This window comes from Nicotiana tomentosiformis, chromosome 12 (genome assembly GCF_000390325.3).
Source record: "Nicotiana tomentosiformis chromosome 12, ASM39032v3, whole genome shotgun sequence".
Taxonomy (NCBI): domain Eukaryota; kingdom Viridiplantae; phylum Streptophyta; class Magnoliopsida; order Solanales; family Solanaceae; genus Nicotiana; species Nicotiana tomentosiformis.
In genome coordinates, this window is record NC_090823.1 from 131070805 (window position 1) to 131091823 (window position 21019).

Genomic DNA, 21019 nt, shown 5'->3' on the forward strand with positions numbered 1-21019 from the left:
ATTAAGTACTCTGATAATTATTCGATCGCTTGATGTGAATAAGGACCCGTTCCGACCTCAAGAAAAGAATGAAGAGCTTTTTGGTCTCGAAGTACCATATCTTAGTGCAATTAGTGCACTAATGTATCTTGCTAACACTACAAGGCCTGACATAATTTTTTCAGTTAATGTCTTAGCAAGATATAGCTCTGCTCCTACAAGGATACATTGGAATGGAATCAAACACATATTACGGTATCTAAAAGGGACTACCGATATGGGATTATTTTATGGCAATGATTGCAGTCCTGATCCTGTTGGTTATGCCGATGTTGGGTATTTATCTGACCCACACAAGGCTCGATCTCAAACGGGCTATGTGTTTACATATGGAGGCACTGTCATATCTTGGTGATCGACTAAGCAATCAATCGTGGCTACTTCATCTAATCATGCTAAGATAATTGCTATTCATGAAGCAAGTCGAGAATGTGTATGGTTGAGGTCTGTAATACATCTTATTCGAGACAAATGTGGTTTGAAGTGTGACAAACTACCTACAATTTTGTATGAAGACAATGCAGCATGCATAGCCCAATTGAAGGAAGAATTCATAAAAGGGGATAGGACAAAGCACATTTCACCAAAGTTATTTTTCACACATGATCTTCAGAAGAATGGTGATATCAATGTGCAACAGATCCGTTCAAGTGATAATATGGCTGATTTGTTCACCAAATCTCTACCGGCATCAACCTTCAAGAAACTAGTGTACAAGATTGGGATGCAAAGGCTCAAGGATGTGAATTGATGCTCTCATCAGGGGGAGTTAATACGCGTTGTACTCTTTTTCCCTTACAAGATTTTGTCCCACTGGGTTTTTCTTGCAAGGTTTTTAACGAGGCAACCAAAAGGCGTATTTCGAAACATGTGTACTCTTTTTCCTTCACTAATTTTTTTTTTTCCAATTGGGTTTTTTCCTAATAAGGTTTTAACGAGGCACATTATCTATCGACATCCAAAAGAGGGTGTTATAAGAAAAATCAAATTATGGTGGATGTCTATTCTTCCTCCATGATCTTCTCAAATGCTTAATGATATATTCAATGACATATTTCTATGCTTAGTGACATATTCAATGACATATTTTTCTTCACTTTTCATGCCTATATAAAGGCCTTGTAATAAATAGAAAAATACATACAATTGAAGAAGAAATAAGAATATATCTTCCTCTCTTTCTCTCTATATCTCTTAGCTTATTTTTCCTTGTTCTATATTGTTACTTTGAGTAATATTTATAATATTTTCCTTTTTTTGGCAGGATTGGTTTTTTCTCCATACAATTTTAGAGGGGCTCAAAATGCTAACATGAGAATGTAACCAACTCATCCACTTTTATTACCCCTATTTTTCTTCTTTCTTATCAACCAATTCAGAATATTGGCACCAAGAAATCTGAAACTGCTTTTACTGGCTAACTTGCTTTCCAGTTCCTTAGAAGCTAATAAAACATAAGAATTCAAGAAGAGTACAAGTGAACATCATTCTGAGGTTGTCTAAAGTTGGTAAGAGTACAACAAGGGCCTAAACTGATCCACTCAACATCATTTCAAGAGACCTAAACTTCTGATTTTGCAGAAGCTGTTGACTTCACACGTCGCGATTGAAACTCCTTCAAGATGTCACTGAAAACCATGGGAGTCCTGATTGAAGGCATTGTTTGGTTTCTGCCATTGGAACAATGGGGCCTAGAAAAAGGCGCCATAAGTCGAGTAAAATTGTGACGAGCATTGCAGCACCCAAAGCATCAATGGACACTCTTGGCAAGTCCCACGAATCACCAGGTTTCTCATCAACCCTGTGCATTAAAGCAAACAACCATCAACAGAACTCACAAATGATTCGTTAGGAAGCATAGCGTTAAAATGATAAGGTTCCTGGCTATAATAACTAACGACACTGGTATAACATGCAGAGGCGGATGTAGTGTATATGTTATGGGTTCATTCATACCCGATCTTTTGGCTCAGACCCTGAACCGAGTAAACCAAATTGGGTTGTGGAAGAATCCCAAACTCGAGGCGAGAAAGTTTAAATCCTGGATCCGCCTCTGACAACATGGTGTTAGATCACCTAATCTTGGTTAAAATCCAAAATGGTTACAAGGGTGTTTGTGTTGCGGACGGTTCTAGAACGCACTTTCAAAAGCAAAACGTAAAAAATTTCAATAATTAATGTCCAGTGAACCGTTACATTTTCCTATTCAATATTTAATGTACACTAAATCTTGTTGTAATATTCATCAATGGCCATCTAGAAAATATCAAAGAGAGCTACTGCACCGCTAAAAGAAAGATCATGACTTCAGATAGCCCCTTTAACACTTAGAGCAACATCAATCAACTCAATAACGCACTAATCTGTTGCTTCCTCAAAACTTAATTGCAAGGTCAGTCAGTTGGCCAATAAAACCTTTGGAGCCATAATGGATGTTACAACAACAACCACAACAAACCCAGTATAATCCCACAAGTGGGGTCTGGGAAATATGTACGCAAACCTTACCTCTACCTTGTGAAGGTAGAGAAGCCATAATGGATATGGAGAGTAAAAAATGAGCATCTCACTGCTCTACATGGAGTGAGGCAAGCTAAACTTCAGAACCCGTGTTCCTTTCAGCATACAATCTTTTCCCCTTTTTATGTGAAATCTTGTCAAAGTACATCTCATAAAAACTCAATTTTGGCTGCTCTCATAATCCCCAGACCCCACACTGGGAATTCTGGGAATATACTGGGTGTGTTGTTGTTGTTTGTTGCTGCTCCGGTAATAGGCATCTTAAAGCAATTCTACTGAATATTGCAAAAATATGTTGTAACTTAGATAGTCTGTGTGGTGATCCATCGATCTTCTTACATATTTGCCTCATTTTCCAATCTAGTTTAGTACTGATCTGCTAGTATCTCACTCTACTTCAATTTTTTGATGCACTCAAAAGTAAAAATTTATAAGATTTTATAAAAGCGACATTGTAATTATGCTGTAAATAAATGATATCTGCACTAGGGGAACTTCAGGGGCAGAAATTACAGGTGAAGTTCTTACCTGAAAAACATTGGATAGCTTACAATGAAGTAGATTGCATAAAACAACGAGCCAACTTTATACATAATAGCTCGGTCCACGAAGTCATAGTATGGAAACTGCAGAGGTCAGAAACAAACAAGTGGTGTTTATAACCTTATGCTTATATCTCAAAGGCATCTGATAAGGCTATATACCCTTAAGTAAGATATTTCTGGACTCTCACAATGGACCACTTACATTGGAAATAGCTAATGTCTCCAAATAAGCTATAAAATAAGCATATGCCAGAATCCATCCAGCCCTGAAGGCCCACTGAATATTCTCGGGCAAATCAGCAATAGCATGTTGTAGTCTACGAAGGGTCATGTTTGCCGAGACATGGTAAAACAGGAAGCAAACATGTGCTAGAAGGAAAGTTGTATGGGGTACCTGCACAGAGTTACACGACGATAAAGCTTTTAGAAGATGAAAAATCCAAGTAAAGGATGGGGGTCTAATGAAAAAATTCCTAACAGGTGGCTTACATTATTCATCTTCCAAGATGGAAATGTATAAGAAGCTCCCAAAACAGTGAAGAAATAGTGGGTCCAAAAGTAATTCCCAACATAAGTGAAAATTGCTATCCAGAGATTAGCCTGGTATAACAGCAAGTCAATAGTCAGTAGTCCATACAAGCACCAAAAGATAGGATCGTAAAATCACGAAATAAGTAGCAAGGAAATTTCTTTTCTATGCCACATTAATCAACTAAGAATCTGAAATAAATTAACATGTGCCAATTAAAGACAAGAGTGGGTTGCTCTAGTGGTGAGCACCCTCCACTTCCAACCAAGAGGTTGTGAGTTCGAGTCACCCCAAGAGCAAGGTGGGAGTTCTTAGAGGGAGGGAGCCGAGGGTCTATCGGAAACAGACTCTCTACCCCAGGGTAGGGGTAAGGTCTGCGTACACACTACCCTCCCCAGACCCCACTAGTGGGATTATACTGGGTTGTTGTTGTTGTTGTCTTTTAGCAGTTAGCACCAAATGCTGATGAGCGAGCTCAAGCATCATAAATCAAGAAAGACAACCCAATTTCACAAGCAGCTATGGCCACAAAAAATGATGTCCTGTCTTTTTCTGTCACTTATATTTATCTTTTTTCTCCACGAGAATTTTTCCAAACTGAGTCTGCTTTTGTCCATGTGTCATATGAAAATTGAATATAGAAACCAATCATAATAGAGGCTTATAGATGGGTCCTTAAAATTGCAGACAAGAAATTGATATTTCTTCTTCAAGAACACTTGCCTTTACCCAATAACGATCCTTCCAAGGAATGCTCCTGTCAGCCTGCAAAAGTTACACGTAATAGTAAGCCTTCATGTGACTAGTTTTTTTAGTAAATCCTGTAAAGCTCATCTTTTTAACTATGTTGATTTAACTAGTTATGTATATCATCAAGAATTGACATGAAGAAGTTGCACTCAAGAGCTTGGCTAATTACAGGAAAAGGCTCATCACTCAAATGCAACAGTTTGCACATGAGAATTTAGACTCATAACAAGTCGTTTTATCTCCTATATTAAACACAAAAGTTATGAGTAATTTATCTCCTTTTTATCAAAAATGAGCAATTTGTCTCCTTCATTAACAGATCCACAATGACCTAACTGAGTGCAGTTTGATATGAGAAAAGATGACAAAAAGATAATGTAGTAATTTGATAAGAAATATGGTTGCAAAAATCACGTTGCAGCTAAATTAGCCACTGAAACCTTTACAGGTCCAGTTCTTAAATTGTTGATTCACTAAAACAGCTCCAGTAGTAGGAAAAAGGAGACAGCAATTTACCTTTCCAACAAATATCACGGGTACAAAGAAAGCAGGAAGTGCAGAAATAAGCCCCAGCAAGAGGTACTCCCACTCTGTAAAATTCTGTCACAATAAGCCACTCTGTAAGTTACAAATGCTAAGCATGCAGTATCATAACAAGAGAAAGCACGAAAATTCACTATATACAAGACACACACACACACACACAGAGATTAGCTCAACAATTAGTAAACCATCAGATGTAACTTTTTAGCCACGTAACCATGGGAGTGAGTAGGAATAATCATATTAGTAAAGCCACGATTTAAAATTTTAAAGAAAATTTTGCATCATTCAGCAGCAGAAGCTTGACTAGAAGAAGGATAGTTCATCAGAAGAAACTGGGAAGCCATTTAAGCAACAGTAAGGAGTTGGTCTGTAACACACTCTCTCTCACCGCCCGCCAATTAACAAAGCCTATCAAATAGGAGAATGAGTCACTCTTTTCTTGAAAAGTATCAACTATAGCGGTATCAACAGACACAATTAGGACATGCTGACCTCTACACAGGGGCTTGTTTCCCAACATGAAAATATGGTGCCTAATAAAATAGGAAGTCTCTAGGGTGCCTAGAAGATAAGGATAATCCGTTGGTTCTTACAGCATTACCCACAAGCAAAACCAGAATCGAAATATTTACTATCTTTAATTATTTATATCTGATGTTTCAACATTTCAAGATGCCTCATAGAAATTTATAAGATTTCACTAACTTTCATCACAAGTTGAATCCTGCAAAATTTATGGCTGCTCATTAAATTTTGCACATTGCTCGTTCCTTCTGTAGGCAATATGACAATCTATCAACAAGTCGCAATTCCAATCTGATTGGGTCGGCCGTATGCATCCTCAATACACTCCAATCTTTTTTTCCTTTTTGTTGATAAAATCCATACACTTCAATCTATCTGGCTAATTTCATTCCGATAGGCAATAGTGATGAGGAAAATTTACTTCCCTTTACACAACCCTTTTCTCTGATTTCCCTATTCTACTTCCCCTGATAGAAAATTTTTCAAAAATCAACACGAACTGAACAAGAAGTCACAGTTTAAACAGACAAATAAAATCTACAACCTTCAGAAACTCACCAAGTTTCTAACGCATTTGTTAAGATTCAAAATAAATAAATACAAGTGCATCCTTCCTCTCGAAAGCTTAAACTTTTAGATGAGAAAGTTCACTCGATTCAATGGCATTCGAACTAGAAGGGGATTCATGATTTAAACTTGAGGAGTTCAGCCTTAAAAATTCTAAGCACTGAATTTTTTGTACTTTTGTAATTATGGATTCAAATATAATACATTGTTAGAATTTAATGACTTTTCACACATACACACATACATAAATATATATATACATGTTTTGTGTCAAAAATACTGGGTTCGGTTGAACCGGTAGCTAATAAGTTACATGTCACACACCTCATAGAGCTTATACGGGACAACAACACCAAGGCACAAGGTGAGCCAAAAGGGAGTGTAGAGCAGAAAGAACACTTCACCCCATCTCTTGCTAGGGTTTTGAGCTAACCACAGACTGGAAGTTGAACTAGTCACTTTACTACCTGGTCAAATCCATACATCAGAAACAATAACAAAGAAAAGAACTTACACACCAAAATAACTAAATCCCAAGTAGGTAAAATCCCAAAACTTACCTCCCATTTATTTCCACAGCTTAATTGTCAAAAAAAGAGCTTCCTCCTCACTCAAAATTTGAACTTGGAGAAAACCCAAAATTTATTAGCTGTGTCACAAACTAGAACTTGCCCTTAAACTCATAAACAACAATATGGCAAATCAAATTGTGAATAACCTAAAACCTGCAAATAAAAATTAAGAAATAATCACAACCCACATTCCAAAATTTAATCTTTAATAATAACCGCCAAGAATAATAAAAACCAATGTTGACCCACCAATTAAATAAACATTTTTACAGTGAATTAAAAGTGGAATTTTTTACTTGTCCAAAAGATTTTATTAAAAAAAAAAAAGTTTCCTCCTCTCTCAAACTTTGAACTTGGAGAAAACCAAAAATTATTTAGCTTTATCCCAAACTAAAACTTGCCCTTAAACTCTTAAACTATATTGCAAATCCAAATGTGAATAACCTAAAACCTGGAAAACTATACAAATTAAAGAAATCATCACTACCCACATTCCAAAGTATAATCTTTAGTATAATAACCTCCAAGAATGATAAAACCAATGTTGACCCGCCAATTAAATACACAATCTATACTGAGTTAAAAGTGAGATTTTTAAAATACAGCAATCATAAATTCAGTTCACAAAAAAAGAACATTACCCTTTTTGCATTAAGCATTGAAAAGTAGAAAAATGAGCAAAAATAGAAGCGAATGTACCTAAAAAGAGTCCACGGATCTTTGATGAAGAAGAGATTAAGAAAAAGATTGAAAAGAATAATATAACAGAAAAGAAAGGGACAACCTTTTTTATCTTTCTTTTTTAATCTATATTTTTGGACGTGCTCTTTTGTTTTGCTTAGTGAAAGTGTGAAACTCTGTAAAGACAGCTCAGTTTAGAATTAAAGAAAGGAAACTAGTGGATCTGAAAAAGAAAAAAGAGTTTAATATAACTGTCAAATCGGAGGCCTGGACTTGAATCCAATTTTGTTTTGAGCCAATGTTGGAGTTGGAATCCAACCTAGCAATGCGCTAAAAGTCAAATTGCAACCTCCAAATCCACTAATATAATCGTGAAAGATTTAAATTCTATGGTATCAATAAAAATATATATTTGTTATTTAATATATATATATATATATATATATATTTCAAAGTTACGGAGCGGTGACCCCGCTACCCAAAGGGTAGGTCCATTTTTGTGTCAGTTTATCTTTATATTTTTGAGGAACGAGATTATTTTTATAGTATGATGTAGCAGAAAATTATAAATTTTTCTTTTTCTTTAGGTATCTTTTAGATGATTGATAGCTAAGAAAATCTTTACATTATTAATATAGCAATAGTGATAGATAAATTAGGATAAATTACACCACTAGAGTGCCAGATTAATTTATTAATCAAAGTAATCCTTTTAAATTTTAACGGATTTGATTGCAATGGCTCAAAATGATCTTAAATTAAATAGGTTGTACTCTATAGTGACATTTGAAAACAAATTCTTACCCCAAAATGATTATGTCTTATCAGTTGTACCTTGAGTTAGGTCTCCATTTAATGCAAGGTCCGAGGCGGAGCTAAGTGTCAGCTACGAGTTCTACTGAACTCAATAATTTTGGTACAAATCATGTATTTATCTTAAAAGTTTATTAAATATATATAAATTATTAATTTAAAATGCAATAACTTAAAAAAGTTAGGATCTTGAACCCATAAGTTTGAAATCATGTTTCGCCACGACTATAATAAAATTTATTGGTCCAATCATTGGAAGAACCTTCAAAATGCCAAATCAATCTAGCCATATGTATGTCGTGGTCTAATTCGTGAACTGCTTTTTTGAAAGCGTGGAATTTGGAGTTATTTGTTTTTACATGTGCTATTTAAAAAATAGCCAATTTATAAAAATAGTAAATTTTAGCCTGAAGATGGCAACTCCAAACAAACACTGCTGCTCTATGAAGATGTTAGTTTAGACAAATTTGTAATTTGGTTTTACTTTTCCCTTTTTTCTTTTTTCTTTTTTTGTGGGGGGTGGGGGCGATGATGATTGCTTAGGTCTCGTGTTTGAAGAAAATAGATGGATGAGTTATTAGGTGGATAAGCACTTGAAATTTTTCGTAATACAAATCGAATTTCTGAAGCAAAATCATAGATTACTTCTCAATTAGATGTTGTTGGTAAAAATATGCCTGGTTTTGAGTACACTCTTCGAAGAATTGTAGAATTATTCAAAATCGCCACCTTGTCCCATGCCAAAAATAAGTTGTTATATGTCTTGTAAATGAGTAGAGTGAACTTCTGTTATTTTAGTCTGAAGTTAGGTTTAACTAGTTCTCAACTTCAAATCTTTAATTTGAAAGTTTTCAAATTTTAGCCCGAAGGTCTAAATTTCAAATTTTAAAATTCAACTTCAATAAACGTCTGAAGTTAGGCTTGGCTAGTCCCAACTTAGTCCCGAACTAAAGTTGAAAGTCCAAACCCGCAATTTTCTCTTTAGATTCTAAAGTGGCTAAACATTAAATACTTTGTAAATTTCGACTTTTCTTTAAATACCGGTTCTCCTGGTGGCTATTTGAGCCCTTACCGGCTTACCCCTTCAAAATCAGAGTGCTTGTAATTTTAATGTTCGGCCTATGGACCAGCCCAACCAAGATAATGAGGCCAATCAATAAAGAAGAATTAACCCAAATAGTCGTTCATCCAATTGCTTAAATTAAAAATAGCCGGTGGATATATAATATATGCATAATTTATATATTATATGTGTATAATTATGTATCTTTAATGTATAGTCTATGTATATGACTAGAAAGTAAATAATAAATATGGCCGGCTATTTGTGTAAAGATCCCATCAATAAATATAGAGTTAGAACCCAAATGATTAATGGGTTACGAGAAGAACAACCCAACCCACCTAACTAGCGTGGTTGGATTATATGAATTGTTATAGAGGAATTTTCAGAAATCACTATTGTTTAGCGGCTATTAAATTGCTATAGCTACCATATACATAATTACTTCCTATAGCTACTATTCAGTTGTTATGGTAATGTATTCATATGTATTCGCGATGCTGTATTCATGAATACAGCAACAAAAACGCCTAAAATCATGGCAGCCCAGCTGTACGCACATGTATTCATATGTATTCGTGTCATGTATTCATAAATACAACAGCCAAAAAATGCCTAAATTCAGGGCAGTCCAGCTGTACGCGCATGTATTCACATGTATTCGCGCTGCTGTATTCATGAATACAACAGTAAAAAGCGCCTAAAATCAGGACAGTCCAATTGTACGCGCATGTATTCACATGTATTCGCGCCATGTATTCATGAATACAGCAGCAAAAAATGCCTAAAATCAGGGCAGTCCAGCTGTACGCGCATGTATTCATATGTATTCGCGCTGCTGTATTCATGAATACAGCTGTACGCGCATGTATTCATATGTATTCGCGCTGCTGTATTCATGAATACAGCTGTACGCGCATGTATTCACATGTATTCGCGCAATGTATTCATGAATACAGAAACGGCAATCCCTTAAAAATAGGTATGTCTAGCTGTCTAAGAGAGAGAAAAAGTATATATAGCATATTTCCTGTCTTATTTCATGCCTCAATGGTAGTATATACCATAAAATACTTATTTTGCTATAAAATATAAAAGGTAGCTATAGAAAATAATATTTTAAAATAATTTTGATTTATAATAAATACGGTGTATACCTTTACTGTAGGAGGTAATTTTTCCATTGTTAGAGATACAAAGAATGAATAATAATTTATTTCTCATAGAATAATACTCTTCCTACAACAATTTTACTTTTGCTGTAGGAGGTAAAATTTCCATTGTTAGAAATACAAAAAATGAATAATAATTTATTTCTCATAGAATAATACTCTTCCATCTAGTTTATATGACCCTCCAAAAAAAATGACCTCTTTCTATAGCCACATAAACATTGACCTAGCCACGTAAACGTTGACATGTTTAAGTTTTTAATACTACTAATATCAAACGCCAGAATATAACCATGATAGTACCAAGCTCTGATGTTGCGGCTGTTGTTCAGTGTTGTCAGTACAGTGCTATCAGGGGCGACCCGACGAGTTTTGTGGCCTAAAGCCAAACTTTATGAGGGGCCTTAATTTTTTTTTTTTAAATTATTTATTTATTTGAAGTCTATTTTTCTAGCATTTCTTAGATACAAAGTTATTAACAATTTTCTTATAATCAATAACTCCTAATAAGTCTTTCTTAATTGACAATATAGCTAATCCATTTAATCTTTATTGAGACATTATTTATATTAGGTGAGATTTTATTAATTTTAATTTTGAAAATTTACTTCCGCTGAAACAACGGAAATAAGAGCTATTACCATTATTCCATAAATAATATAAGCATTGAAAAAAGAATCAAATTTTTTTATTTGACTGAGTGTATCGATTAAACTGTTATCTTCTAATTATACTATTTTTCTTAATATTTTTAACTCCGAAAATAAATCTAAACCATCAATATCGAATTGATTATTATGCTTTAAGGAACATTCAAGAATAAGGCAATATTTTTTCAAATTTTCATCATCTAGTGATCTTAATTTTTACTGCTAAATAGAAAACCAAATATATTTTCATATGCTTCGAATTGTTCAAATCTATTTTGAAGTGAAAAAAATAGCCTTGTCTACTATATATAAAGTAATCAATTCCAAAGGACTATTCGAAAGATTTTGAGATTTTATTATCAATATTCTCATCAAATTGTTACATCCTATATATCATACGTTTCTTACGAAATTCGGGTTCAATATTCATTTCTAAGTGCAATTTTCTTGGCAGAAATCATAGCAGTTGCAAATTCTTCTTCTCTATACTTGTTAAAGAAAGAAATTAACATTTAAACTTATACATAGCCTATTAGGTATAACAAAAAATGGGGCCTCCATAAATGTGGGGCCTAAAGCAGTTGTTTTACTTGTTTTATGGAAGGGCCGCCGCCCGAGAGTGCTATAATAATATTCTGGGAAGTACAAATTAATTGATACACACAAAACCACCAGTAGAAAGAAGAAAGCTAAAAATCTGTTTTTTTCACAAATTTGGAAATCCTAAACAATGAAATTACCCATAATACAAAAAAGTTTCTCAGGCAATGACTTTCTCTTTCATGTTATTCTCAACTCAGCTATGCCAAAGAAATCATCAAACTTTTAAAAAATATTGATCTGGAGAATATAGTCAAGAAATTAGTTGCTTTCCTTTATGATAAGCCTAAAAGTTCATTTCAAACAATGAAAAAGAAAAAAGCAAACTGAATTATCCTAATACTCCTTTTTCATTATACTCATATCTAATGGATGACCAAGAAAAGCAACGAAAATAGGAAATACAAGCATAACTTTCAACTATTTATTTGAAAATCTTTAAGAAAATTGAACATCTTTTTGAATCTGAAACTTACAACATCTTCATGGTTCATTACACCAAAAACCACATTAAATGTTATAGAACATTAGTATTAGAATGTTTTATACAAAAAAAACTGGATATCATCTTTATCCAAACCAATGTTTGTAGGCAACGAGAATATATATCCTTTTTAGAATCTAATTCATTACTAATTAACATAGCCATGACCACCATTGTGGCCAGGACGCACACACCAACCTATACTGACGAGCTCGTGCACGCAAACAGGTGACTGGCCGGAGTCCTCGTCCCACGACGACAGACCTCGCTCCCCTGAGGCTAGACGTGAGCGGAGGTCCGGTGTCACATCTTCACCCGGGGTGCGCAAGGCATAGTTGCCACTACCCTGCGTGCGGCATGGCTAGCCCAGTGTTACATCTACTTTATCAGATTCTTCTCGGGCATCTCCATCTTGCCCTCAGTCCTCTCCTTTGCCTTGGCAGCCTTGAAGTCTTTGAAGAGCTCAGGACAAAGGCAACTCACTCTTCAGCGAGAATGCGTACCATGGCAGCATTTTCTGCCATGGCGCAGTAAAAACTGTAGGCAACCGCAACTTTATGCGAATTCGCCTTGACCACCCTTTTGAGCTCGTTGAGTGCCTCCTTCCTCGTCTCGATGGTGACGTTGTTGTCCAACTTAGCAGGAGGCATGTAGCGGGATGTTCCCCTGCCCACCCCGTGCACAATCTGTAGACGAATTCTTATTGCATCTGCCTTCATATAACCGCCCATTGTCTCCCAGAACGGGGAAACCACTTCACACAAGTTGAGGACAGTTTGGGCAGCGCAGCACGAACATCATTCTCTAGGGCCGGTAACCTAACACTGCGCTAAACAACTTTTCAGACTCCAACTTGGACTTAACTGCAGGGGAAGTGGCTGCTGATTCCTTGATACTTACAGAGACGGGGTGGCCAGCCTTGTGCCACATCAAGTCTCGAACTATGTCCTTGTTGGCGTCAGCAAAGGTCTTGAAAGCTTTAGGCACCCAGACATGCCTTTCCACGGCCAAGAATGCCTTGTAGGAGGACTTGGTACTGTCCGAGAGATAGTGATAGCCATCTGTATAAGATTCTCTCTATGACAACTTTTTACCTATAACATCAACATCCATATTTATAGCAGAACGCCCTTTTTAAAATCACCTCTCTATAACAACCATATAGAATATTTAAGATTACTAATAATAATTCTAAAAATATGCACACAATCTATTCCATTAAACAAAGTTTCTATCTTGCATAACAAATAAGATTTGAAGATTTACACATGATATCTTTTCCATTGGACAAATTTCAAATAATATTTAGATAAAAAATTTAACTGTTAAGCTATTAGATTGTCTTCAAGGGAAAGCTATTGCATATCTTTTTGCTAAAGATTTGGACACGAATCTTCGTCAATTCAAGCGTTATATCACTAGTAAGGGAGTAAGGGAATGAAATCTACGAAACAAGAAGTTCTTCCATCAATCTTAAGAATATATTTTTCTAGGTAGCTTTAAAATGCTTGCCTTAGATTTTAAATCTTTATATGTTTAGTTATGAATTTATTAATAATGTATTAGCTCTCTTCAATATTTAACTAGTGAAATATGCATATCTTTTGAGATTTAAAATTTAAATAACTTTCCTATCTTTTATATATAACATTAAAAAAAGAAAAACAATTGATTTTTGGATAATTTTTATCCATAACAACTAAAAAGTATTTAAACGTTAAGCGTTATTATCCATAACAACCATTCACTATAAAAACTTAATAATATCGAAACAAACGAGGCTGTTAAAGAGAGAGGGTCGACTGTATCAACTATAAGCTATTCAAAAGTAATCACCAAACTGGTTGAAAGGATTGACCTAATGAATGCAGTCAAGAAATTAGTTTTTTTTTCTCCCCAATGATTCTTCAAACTTAAAAGTTCATTTGAACAAAGGATAAAAGAAAAACCAATGTCCTAATTAACACACCCTTTATCTCAAGTATATATGGAGTATATCGTAAGGATGACCACTACATTATTATACATGATTCTTGTGAAAGTGTAAAGGGAAAAAAAAACATTTCGTGGCTTTGAAACTTATAACATAAGTTGAGGAATTTGACAAGGCAAATAACACAAATCTCCCATCAATGTGCACATACAGATAGAGGGCATAAACAGACATGAATATGCATCTATAATATTTATGTGTATTGAACTTACCAGTGTCAAAAGAAGATTTCTATAGCTATGAAACTTCTATTTTTTCTTCTACTTCTTCTTCTTGTTGCTTTGTCTTTTGGTTTCTTAAGGGTATCTGATTAGAATAGAAGTTGAAACTGCGCATCAAATTTCTGGGCTTTTTAATAGTGTTGAGGTTGGAGGGGGAATTGGTGACTGGCTGTTGCCGGTTCATTGGCAACTGACACGTTCAGTTAAAATGTTCTACGTAGAAGTATGATTTATTTCAAATTAATTACTACTGTTTGCTCCGGTCCAAACAGTTTTACCTTAGAAATTTTACCACTCGTAGCAAATGTATCTTTTATATTTTATAACAAAATAAATATTTTATGGTATATATTACCATTGAGGCACGAAATATGCTATTTATGTTTTTCTTCTCTCTTAGATAACTGGACATTTAAGAGATTATCGTTACTGTATTCATGAATACATTGCGCCTTTTATACAGCTGAACTGCCTTGATTTTAGGTGCATTTTGCTATTGTATTCATGAATACATGGCGCGAATACATGTGAATACATGCGCGTACAACTGGACTGCCCTGATTTTAGGCGATTTTTATTGTTGTATTCATGAATACATAACGTGAATACATGCACGTACAACTGGACTGCCCTAATTTTAGAAACTTTTTGCTGTTGTATTCATGAATACACCAGCGCGAATACATGTGAATACACTACCGTAACAATTGAATAATAGCTATAGGAAGTAATTATGTATATGATACCCATAGGAAGTTAATAGCCACTAAACAATAGTGGTTTCTAAAAATTTCTCCTTTACCTTTGACACACCCATTAAAAAAATATAAACTCCTAGAGAAAAAAAAAGATGCATTCACTAAATTAACATTAATTAATTATTACATTGACACATTGAAATATGTAAATAAGGGCAAATTTTGAAAAAATAAAATTAATTCCTTCTTGATTATGTAAATGGACACTTTGAACCAAAATAAAAATATAAAATTGTCACTTATTGTGAACCGGAGGGAGTAACTAATTTGAGATTAGAAAGTTTATTTCTAAAAATAATTAGCAGTACGAAATTCTAATTTAATATTAATATTTGTAACTATTCATAGTAATTGAAGGACTTATATTTTAATATTATTATTATTATTATTATTATTATTATTATTATTATTATTATTATTATTATTATTATTATTATTATTATTATTATTATTATTATTATTATTTCTTCGAGTCGAGTGTCTATCGAAAACAGTCACTCTACCTTCACAAAATAAGAGTAAGGTCTGCGTACACATTATCCTCCTGAAATCCCGCTTGTGGAATTATATTGAGTTTGTTATTATTGTTGCTAATAATAATAACGGCAAAGGGACAAATATACCCCTCTACTTTCGAAAATGGTCTAAGAATACCCCTCGTTATACTATTGAGTTATCTATACCCCTGCAGTCGTACTTTGGGTTCAAATATACCCATCATTTAAACGAAGGGACACGTGTCATCGTCCTGTTGGTCAATTCTAAATATCTCCTAATTAATTAAAAAGACTCATTACCCATACCCGAAAAATAATTTTTTAAAACAATCTTTTTTTAAAAAACTAGAAAAAGCTGAATTTTTTTTACTAAAAATTGAAAATATGAAAATATTTTTTTTTCAGTTTTTACAAAATAACTGCTTTAGAAAAAATTGAAAAGTATTTTCTAAAACAATGTTTTTGTAAAAACTGGAAAAACAAAGCTGAAAATCAATTTTCTAAAGCAATTTTTTTTGTAAAAACTGGAAAAAATTGAAATATTTTTTACTAAAAACTGAAAAAAAATGAAAATATTTTTTTCCCAGTTTTTACGAAAAAACTGCTTTAAAAAAACTGAAAAATATTTTCTAAAATAATATTTTTGTAAAAACTGAAAACAAACACTAAAAAGCAATTTTCTAAAGCAATGTTTTTGTAAAAACTGAAAAAAACAAATATTTTCTTTTTTTCAGTTTTTAGTTAAAAATATTTCAGTTTTTTCCAGTTTTTAATTGCTTTAGAAAATTATTTTTCAATTTTTGTTTTCCAGGTTTTACAAAAATATTGTTTTAGAAAATATTTTTCAGTTTTTTTAAAGCATTGTTTTGTAAAAACTGGGAAAAAAATATTTTCGTTATTTTCAGGTTTTAGTAAAAAAAAAATAGTTTTTTCCAGGTTTTTTTAAGAAAAAAATATTTTTCGAGTATGGGTAATGGGTCTTTTTAATTAATTATGAGATATTTAGAATTGACCAACAGGACGACGACACGTGTCCCTCCGTTTAAATGAGGGGTATATTTGAACCCAAAGTATGACTGCAGGGGTATAGATAACCCAATAGTATAACGAGGGGTATTCTTAGACCATTTTCGAAAGTAGAGGGGTATATTTGGTCCTTTGCCGTAATAATAATAATAATAATAATAATAATAATAATATTTTTTGAGACGGGGATCTATTGGAAATAGTTTTTTTATCTTCGCGAGGTAAAGACAAAGTCTAAGTGCACACTATCTTTGTTGACTCCACTTGTGGGATTACACTGAATTTTTTGTTGATGGTATTGTTGTTGTTAATACTAATAATAATAATAATAATAATAATAATAATAATAATAATAATAATAATAATAACATATTCAAAGTCATAACTATAACAGAACAGGCATTCAAATCCATTGGCATAAAACAGAATTCTGTTGCATCCTCCCATTTTAGCCTCCAACGTTAATGAACACAATTAGATGCTCTATTTTGCATTCCATGACAAAGAAAAAATAATCATTTCCTCCTCTTTGTACTTCAACTTCTTCTCTTCTGCTCATCATCACCATCACAAACCTTTCTTCTTCAATTCATTAACAAATATTATTTGAAAAAATTAATTAAGGTGTTAATCAGAATGTCAGCTGTGGTTGAACCAATTTCACCAAACAAGGCCTTAGTCATTAATGATTCTAATTTGAAGATGATAAGGAGAAATGATGCATTTGATGAGCAAGAAGAAGAGGAAGCAAATGAGTGCAAGAAATCACCCTTGAATGAAGAGGATGGTGGAGCTAATTCTGTGAATTTTGAAAATGAACAATTAGAGAAAGAAAATAAAGTATGTTATCCTTGGTATAATACTCCATGCATTATAATTTATGTGATGTAATTTAACAATACAATTTTTAAGATAGAAAGAACATCATTTGAAACTTGTGATCTTAGGGCCTGTTTGGCCATAAAAAAAATTTACTTTTTTTTCGAAATCAGTGTTTGGCCATAAAACTTTTAATTTTCACTTAAAGATTAATTTCGAAATTTTTTGAAAATTTAAAAATTCTAAAAAATTATTTTCAAAATTTTCACTTCAGATCACTCATAAAAATCCAAAAACAACCCAAAATTGTATTTATGTCCAAATACAACTATAATTTTCAAATATCATTTTCACTTGAATTTTATTTTTTTACTTTTTTTTCGGAATTTTACAATTGTTATGTCCAAACGCCCATTTAAATATGTCATTATAATATTTGTATGTCTAAAAACTTTCGAAACTTATGGACTACAAAAATTCTTTTCATCAAGAATAAAATAAGAAGTTTAAAGTTAAATTCGTTCGAAATAGAGAAATGTATCATTCATTTTTTATCAAATAAATAAGGAAATAGTGTCACAGAAACGGAAAATGAAAGTATTTTTCAAGCATTTTTATGATAATATTGAACATCATTAAGGTTACTGATATATAGTTGTATGCTTGTATGTATGACTAAAAATTGTTTGTTTACGTGAAATTAAAGGATGATCAAAGTTTGAGGAAGGAACAGCTTCTTGGGAATGTTGATGGCTTTGCAGTTGAAGGTCTCTCTCTTCGGTGTCCAAATTAACTCATAAATATTTTGGTATCATTTTATTTGCATAAAATTCAAATAAGACTAAATTTCTTTATGCTCCAATTATAGATACATTTAAAAAAAAATCCCCATAGTGTTCAACTTAACAAGAAGAACCAATTATTGTAGAAATGACACCAACTAGCCACTCTAAATGATTTTTATTTAGTAATTAGCCAGTGCATCCTGAATTTCAATTTTTCAGTATAAAATATTCTGAATTGTCTTGAAGTTAAGACTTTCAGTTTAAAAATTCAGGACAAATAAGTACTGATTAATCTTTAAATAGCAACCCTGAGAATGACTATACGTGAACTTGTCATATGTGCACTTATCCCCCAATTATTTCACAAAGAGTATCTTATGATCATAACATGATGACATTTCTTTCTTCTTATGTTTTCTAAATGATTAGGAAAAAATATAGATGTAACTTTTTTATAACGATAGTGTACTTTTTTATAACGATAGTGTCAGAATCAACATGCACTTACTTTGATTAAAATATAAATAGTATTTATGATTTTATTTTATTGTCTTGTAATCAAAGCAGAGAACCAAGATCCAGAGGTACAAAAACCAAGACTATACATAATTTGCCCAGGACGATCAGATATAGAACTTTCAGAGCCATTCATTTCCAGCCCTAAAGCTTGCCTCTTCACACTTAAGGAAGGAAGTCGCTATAAGCTCAAATTTTCTTTTACTGTTTCAAACAACGCTGTCTCTGGTCTCAAATACATCAACACTACCTGGAAATCTGGTGTAAGAGGTACGTAGTAAAGTACTCATAAATAGTGGCGGAGTCAGAATTTTCGTTAAGCGGTGTCAAAATATATAAAAATAAACATACCAAAAAATTAAGGGGAGTCAATACATAATAAATATACATATATATATTTTTTTTTTACCTACCTGCGCAGTATATTTTTTTCGCGAAGGGATGCCATTTGACACCCCTTTCTATAAGGTGGCTCCGCCACTGCTCATAAATTATAGTCCAGAGGCGGATCATAGTCGGTATTTAAAACTTATGGATTCTAGATTCTAGTATTTAATTTATAAGTTACTGGGTTTTAAATTAATATTTTGCACATGTTCAATGAATTTCTTAAGATAATACTCTACAGAATTTGAACCAAAGTTACTTGGTTCAGCCGAACCCGTAATGTCGACACTAGCTAGCTCCGCCCCTGAATGCTACTCATTTCTTTCCAATTTATGCATGTGGCAGTGTTCGACTGTGCCTAGTTTAAGAAAAAAAATAATTCTTTTAAAAACTTGTGATTTAAAATAAACCAGAATCATTTATGTGGCAATAACCAATAAGTTATCTCATTAAAGGTAAAAGTATTTCACATAAATCGAGATAAAAAAGTATATAAATTTTATATTATTATGTCATCTAAAGATAGTTACAACGTATTTATTCATAATAATCAAGATTCGTATCCTAGAACAAGTAACCTACTACAATTAGTATCGTAGAATAAGTAACTAACTACAACATGCTAAAATATGTATTAATAATACTCTTTTTTACTCTATCATCATATATCCGCGACGGAATAAATTTTATTTTTAGCCTTAGTTTTAATTAGTGTTTTTGATTGATTTATAATTTCATTGGTATGGCAGTTGATAAATCTCAAGTGTTGCTGGGAAATTTTAGTCCTCGAAAAGAGCCATATGTATATGAATTAGAGGAAGATGTTACACCTTCTGGTGTCTTTGCAAGGGGCTTATATTCTGCAAGAACACAGGTATAACTATGCCAATAATGCAACCAAATTAACTCTTTGAAATTTAATGTCTTAATTTAATCAAGTTATTTTAGAAATATTAACAACTATTATGAGTATTAAATGAATAAGCATGAGGTATCAATTGAGTCTCCTTCTTCAGAAAATTACATATAAAACTTTTAGTGTTAAAAAGAATATAGAATTTTTAGTGTAACATCCACAAAGAATATTTAAATATTAATTCAGGTCATGAGTTTGACTTGCAGTTATAATATTTAGCGTATTTCTTGAATCTCCTTATTTTCAATTCTGCTTCTATTTCAGGCCATGAACTTGACTCGCAGTTATAATATTTAGCATATTTTTTGAATCACCTTGTCTTTAGTTCGCATCCACCCCTGGTGGCGGCGACATCACCAATAAATAATTTTTACTTTTTAAAAAAAAATAATTGAATTTAAAAGCTTAAAGTAATTGCAGCCTTGTAACTTCTTTAATTACTTTATAGAATGAGGTAAATATTTTTTATGAACAAAAACTTAGAGATGTATCTACATTAATTTTGTTTCTGTTTCAGGTTATAGATGATAAAGAAAGATGCTACGTGGATATCAAATACTACTTTGAAATTCAAAAGCAATGGCGTGAAAGCTCCTAACATTCTTTTGTTTATGTAGTTTTCATATATTTCAAAAGGCCAATTATCGTAGAGAGTTGATTTTGGGTCTTTTTCTATCAAATTTTCCATGGATAAGTCTCGTTCTTATTTATTTTGGTTTATGTGCTGTTAAGGACCATTAAAGAGGAAGGCTCTATATCATGAAAATTAAAGGCTCTGTGAAAGCACACCCCCCCCCCCCCCAAAAAAAAAAAAAAAGAATCCAAAACAAGTTGTTCAATTATAAAAATTGGAGTGGGATAAGATAGTTGAAATTCCTCTTAGCAAAACCAGATTTAGATTAGACCTCATGTAAACCTCGCGCACAAGGTTGGGGGATGGCAAATCAATCCGTTTTGCCTTCAGGACCAATTTCTTATGTGCGCGAGACCACTCCCTTTTACTAGCTATTTACAAGCTCAACAAAGAGCAATTCAATATAAGAAA

At 32.9% G+C, this 21019-nt stretch overlaps 2 protein-coding genes across 5 annotated transcripts; one reads left to right on the plus strand and one right to left on the minus strand.

The window, feature by feature from the left end:
• Nucleotides 1-1422: 1422 nt before the first annotated feature.
• LOC104106158 (cycloeucalenol cycloisomerase) lies at nucleotides 1423-7485 on the minus strand. Of its 4 annotated transcripts, none has more exons than XM_018774152.3 (9): nucleotides 7378-7485; nucleotides 6582-6746; nucleotides 6346-6488; nucleotides 4900-4983; nucleotides 4357-4398; nucleotides 3594-3704; nucleotides 3307-3498; nucleotides 3088-3185; nucleotides 1423-1840 (listed from the first exon to the last, which is right to left on the minus strand). In XM_018774152.3, exons 2-9 carry the CDS (start codon nucleotides 6586-6588, stop codon nucleotides 1657-1659), a joined length of 861 nt encoding a protein of 286 aa, XP_018629668.1. In that variant the 5' UTR covers nucleotides 6589-6746; nucleotides 7378-7485; the 3' UTR covers nucleotides 1423-1656. The 4 variants fall into 4 exon arrangements, with proteins under 4 accessions (XP_018629668.1, XP_009612944.1, XP_009612945.1 ...); XM_009614649.4 differs by having other exon boundaries at nucleotides 7293-7442; XM_009614650.4 differs by lacking the exon at nucleotides 7378-7485 and adding an exon at nucleotides 7235-7291.
• Nucleotides 7486-17027: 9542 nt separating this feature from the next.
• On the plus strand, nucleotides 17028-20745 carry LOC104106157 (rho GDP-dissociation inhibitor 1-like). Its single transcript, XM_009614648.4, has 5 exons — nucleotides 17028-17391; nucleotides 18077-18137; nucleotides 18723-18941; nucleotides 19808-19932; nucleotides 20492-20745. The coding sequence occupies exons 1-5, from the start codon at nucleotides 17188-17190 to the stop codon at nucleotides 20570-20572; spliced, it is 690 nt and encodes a 229-aa protein (XP_009612943.1). The 5' UTR covers nucleotides 17028-17187; the 3' UTR covers nucleotides 20573-20745.
• Nucleotides 20746-21019: the final 274 nt, after the last annotated feature.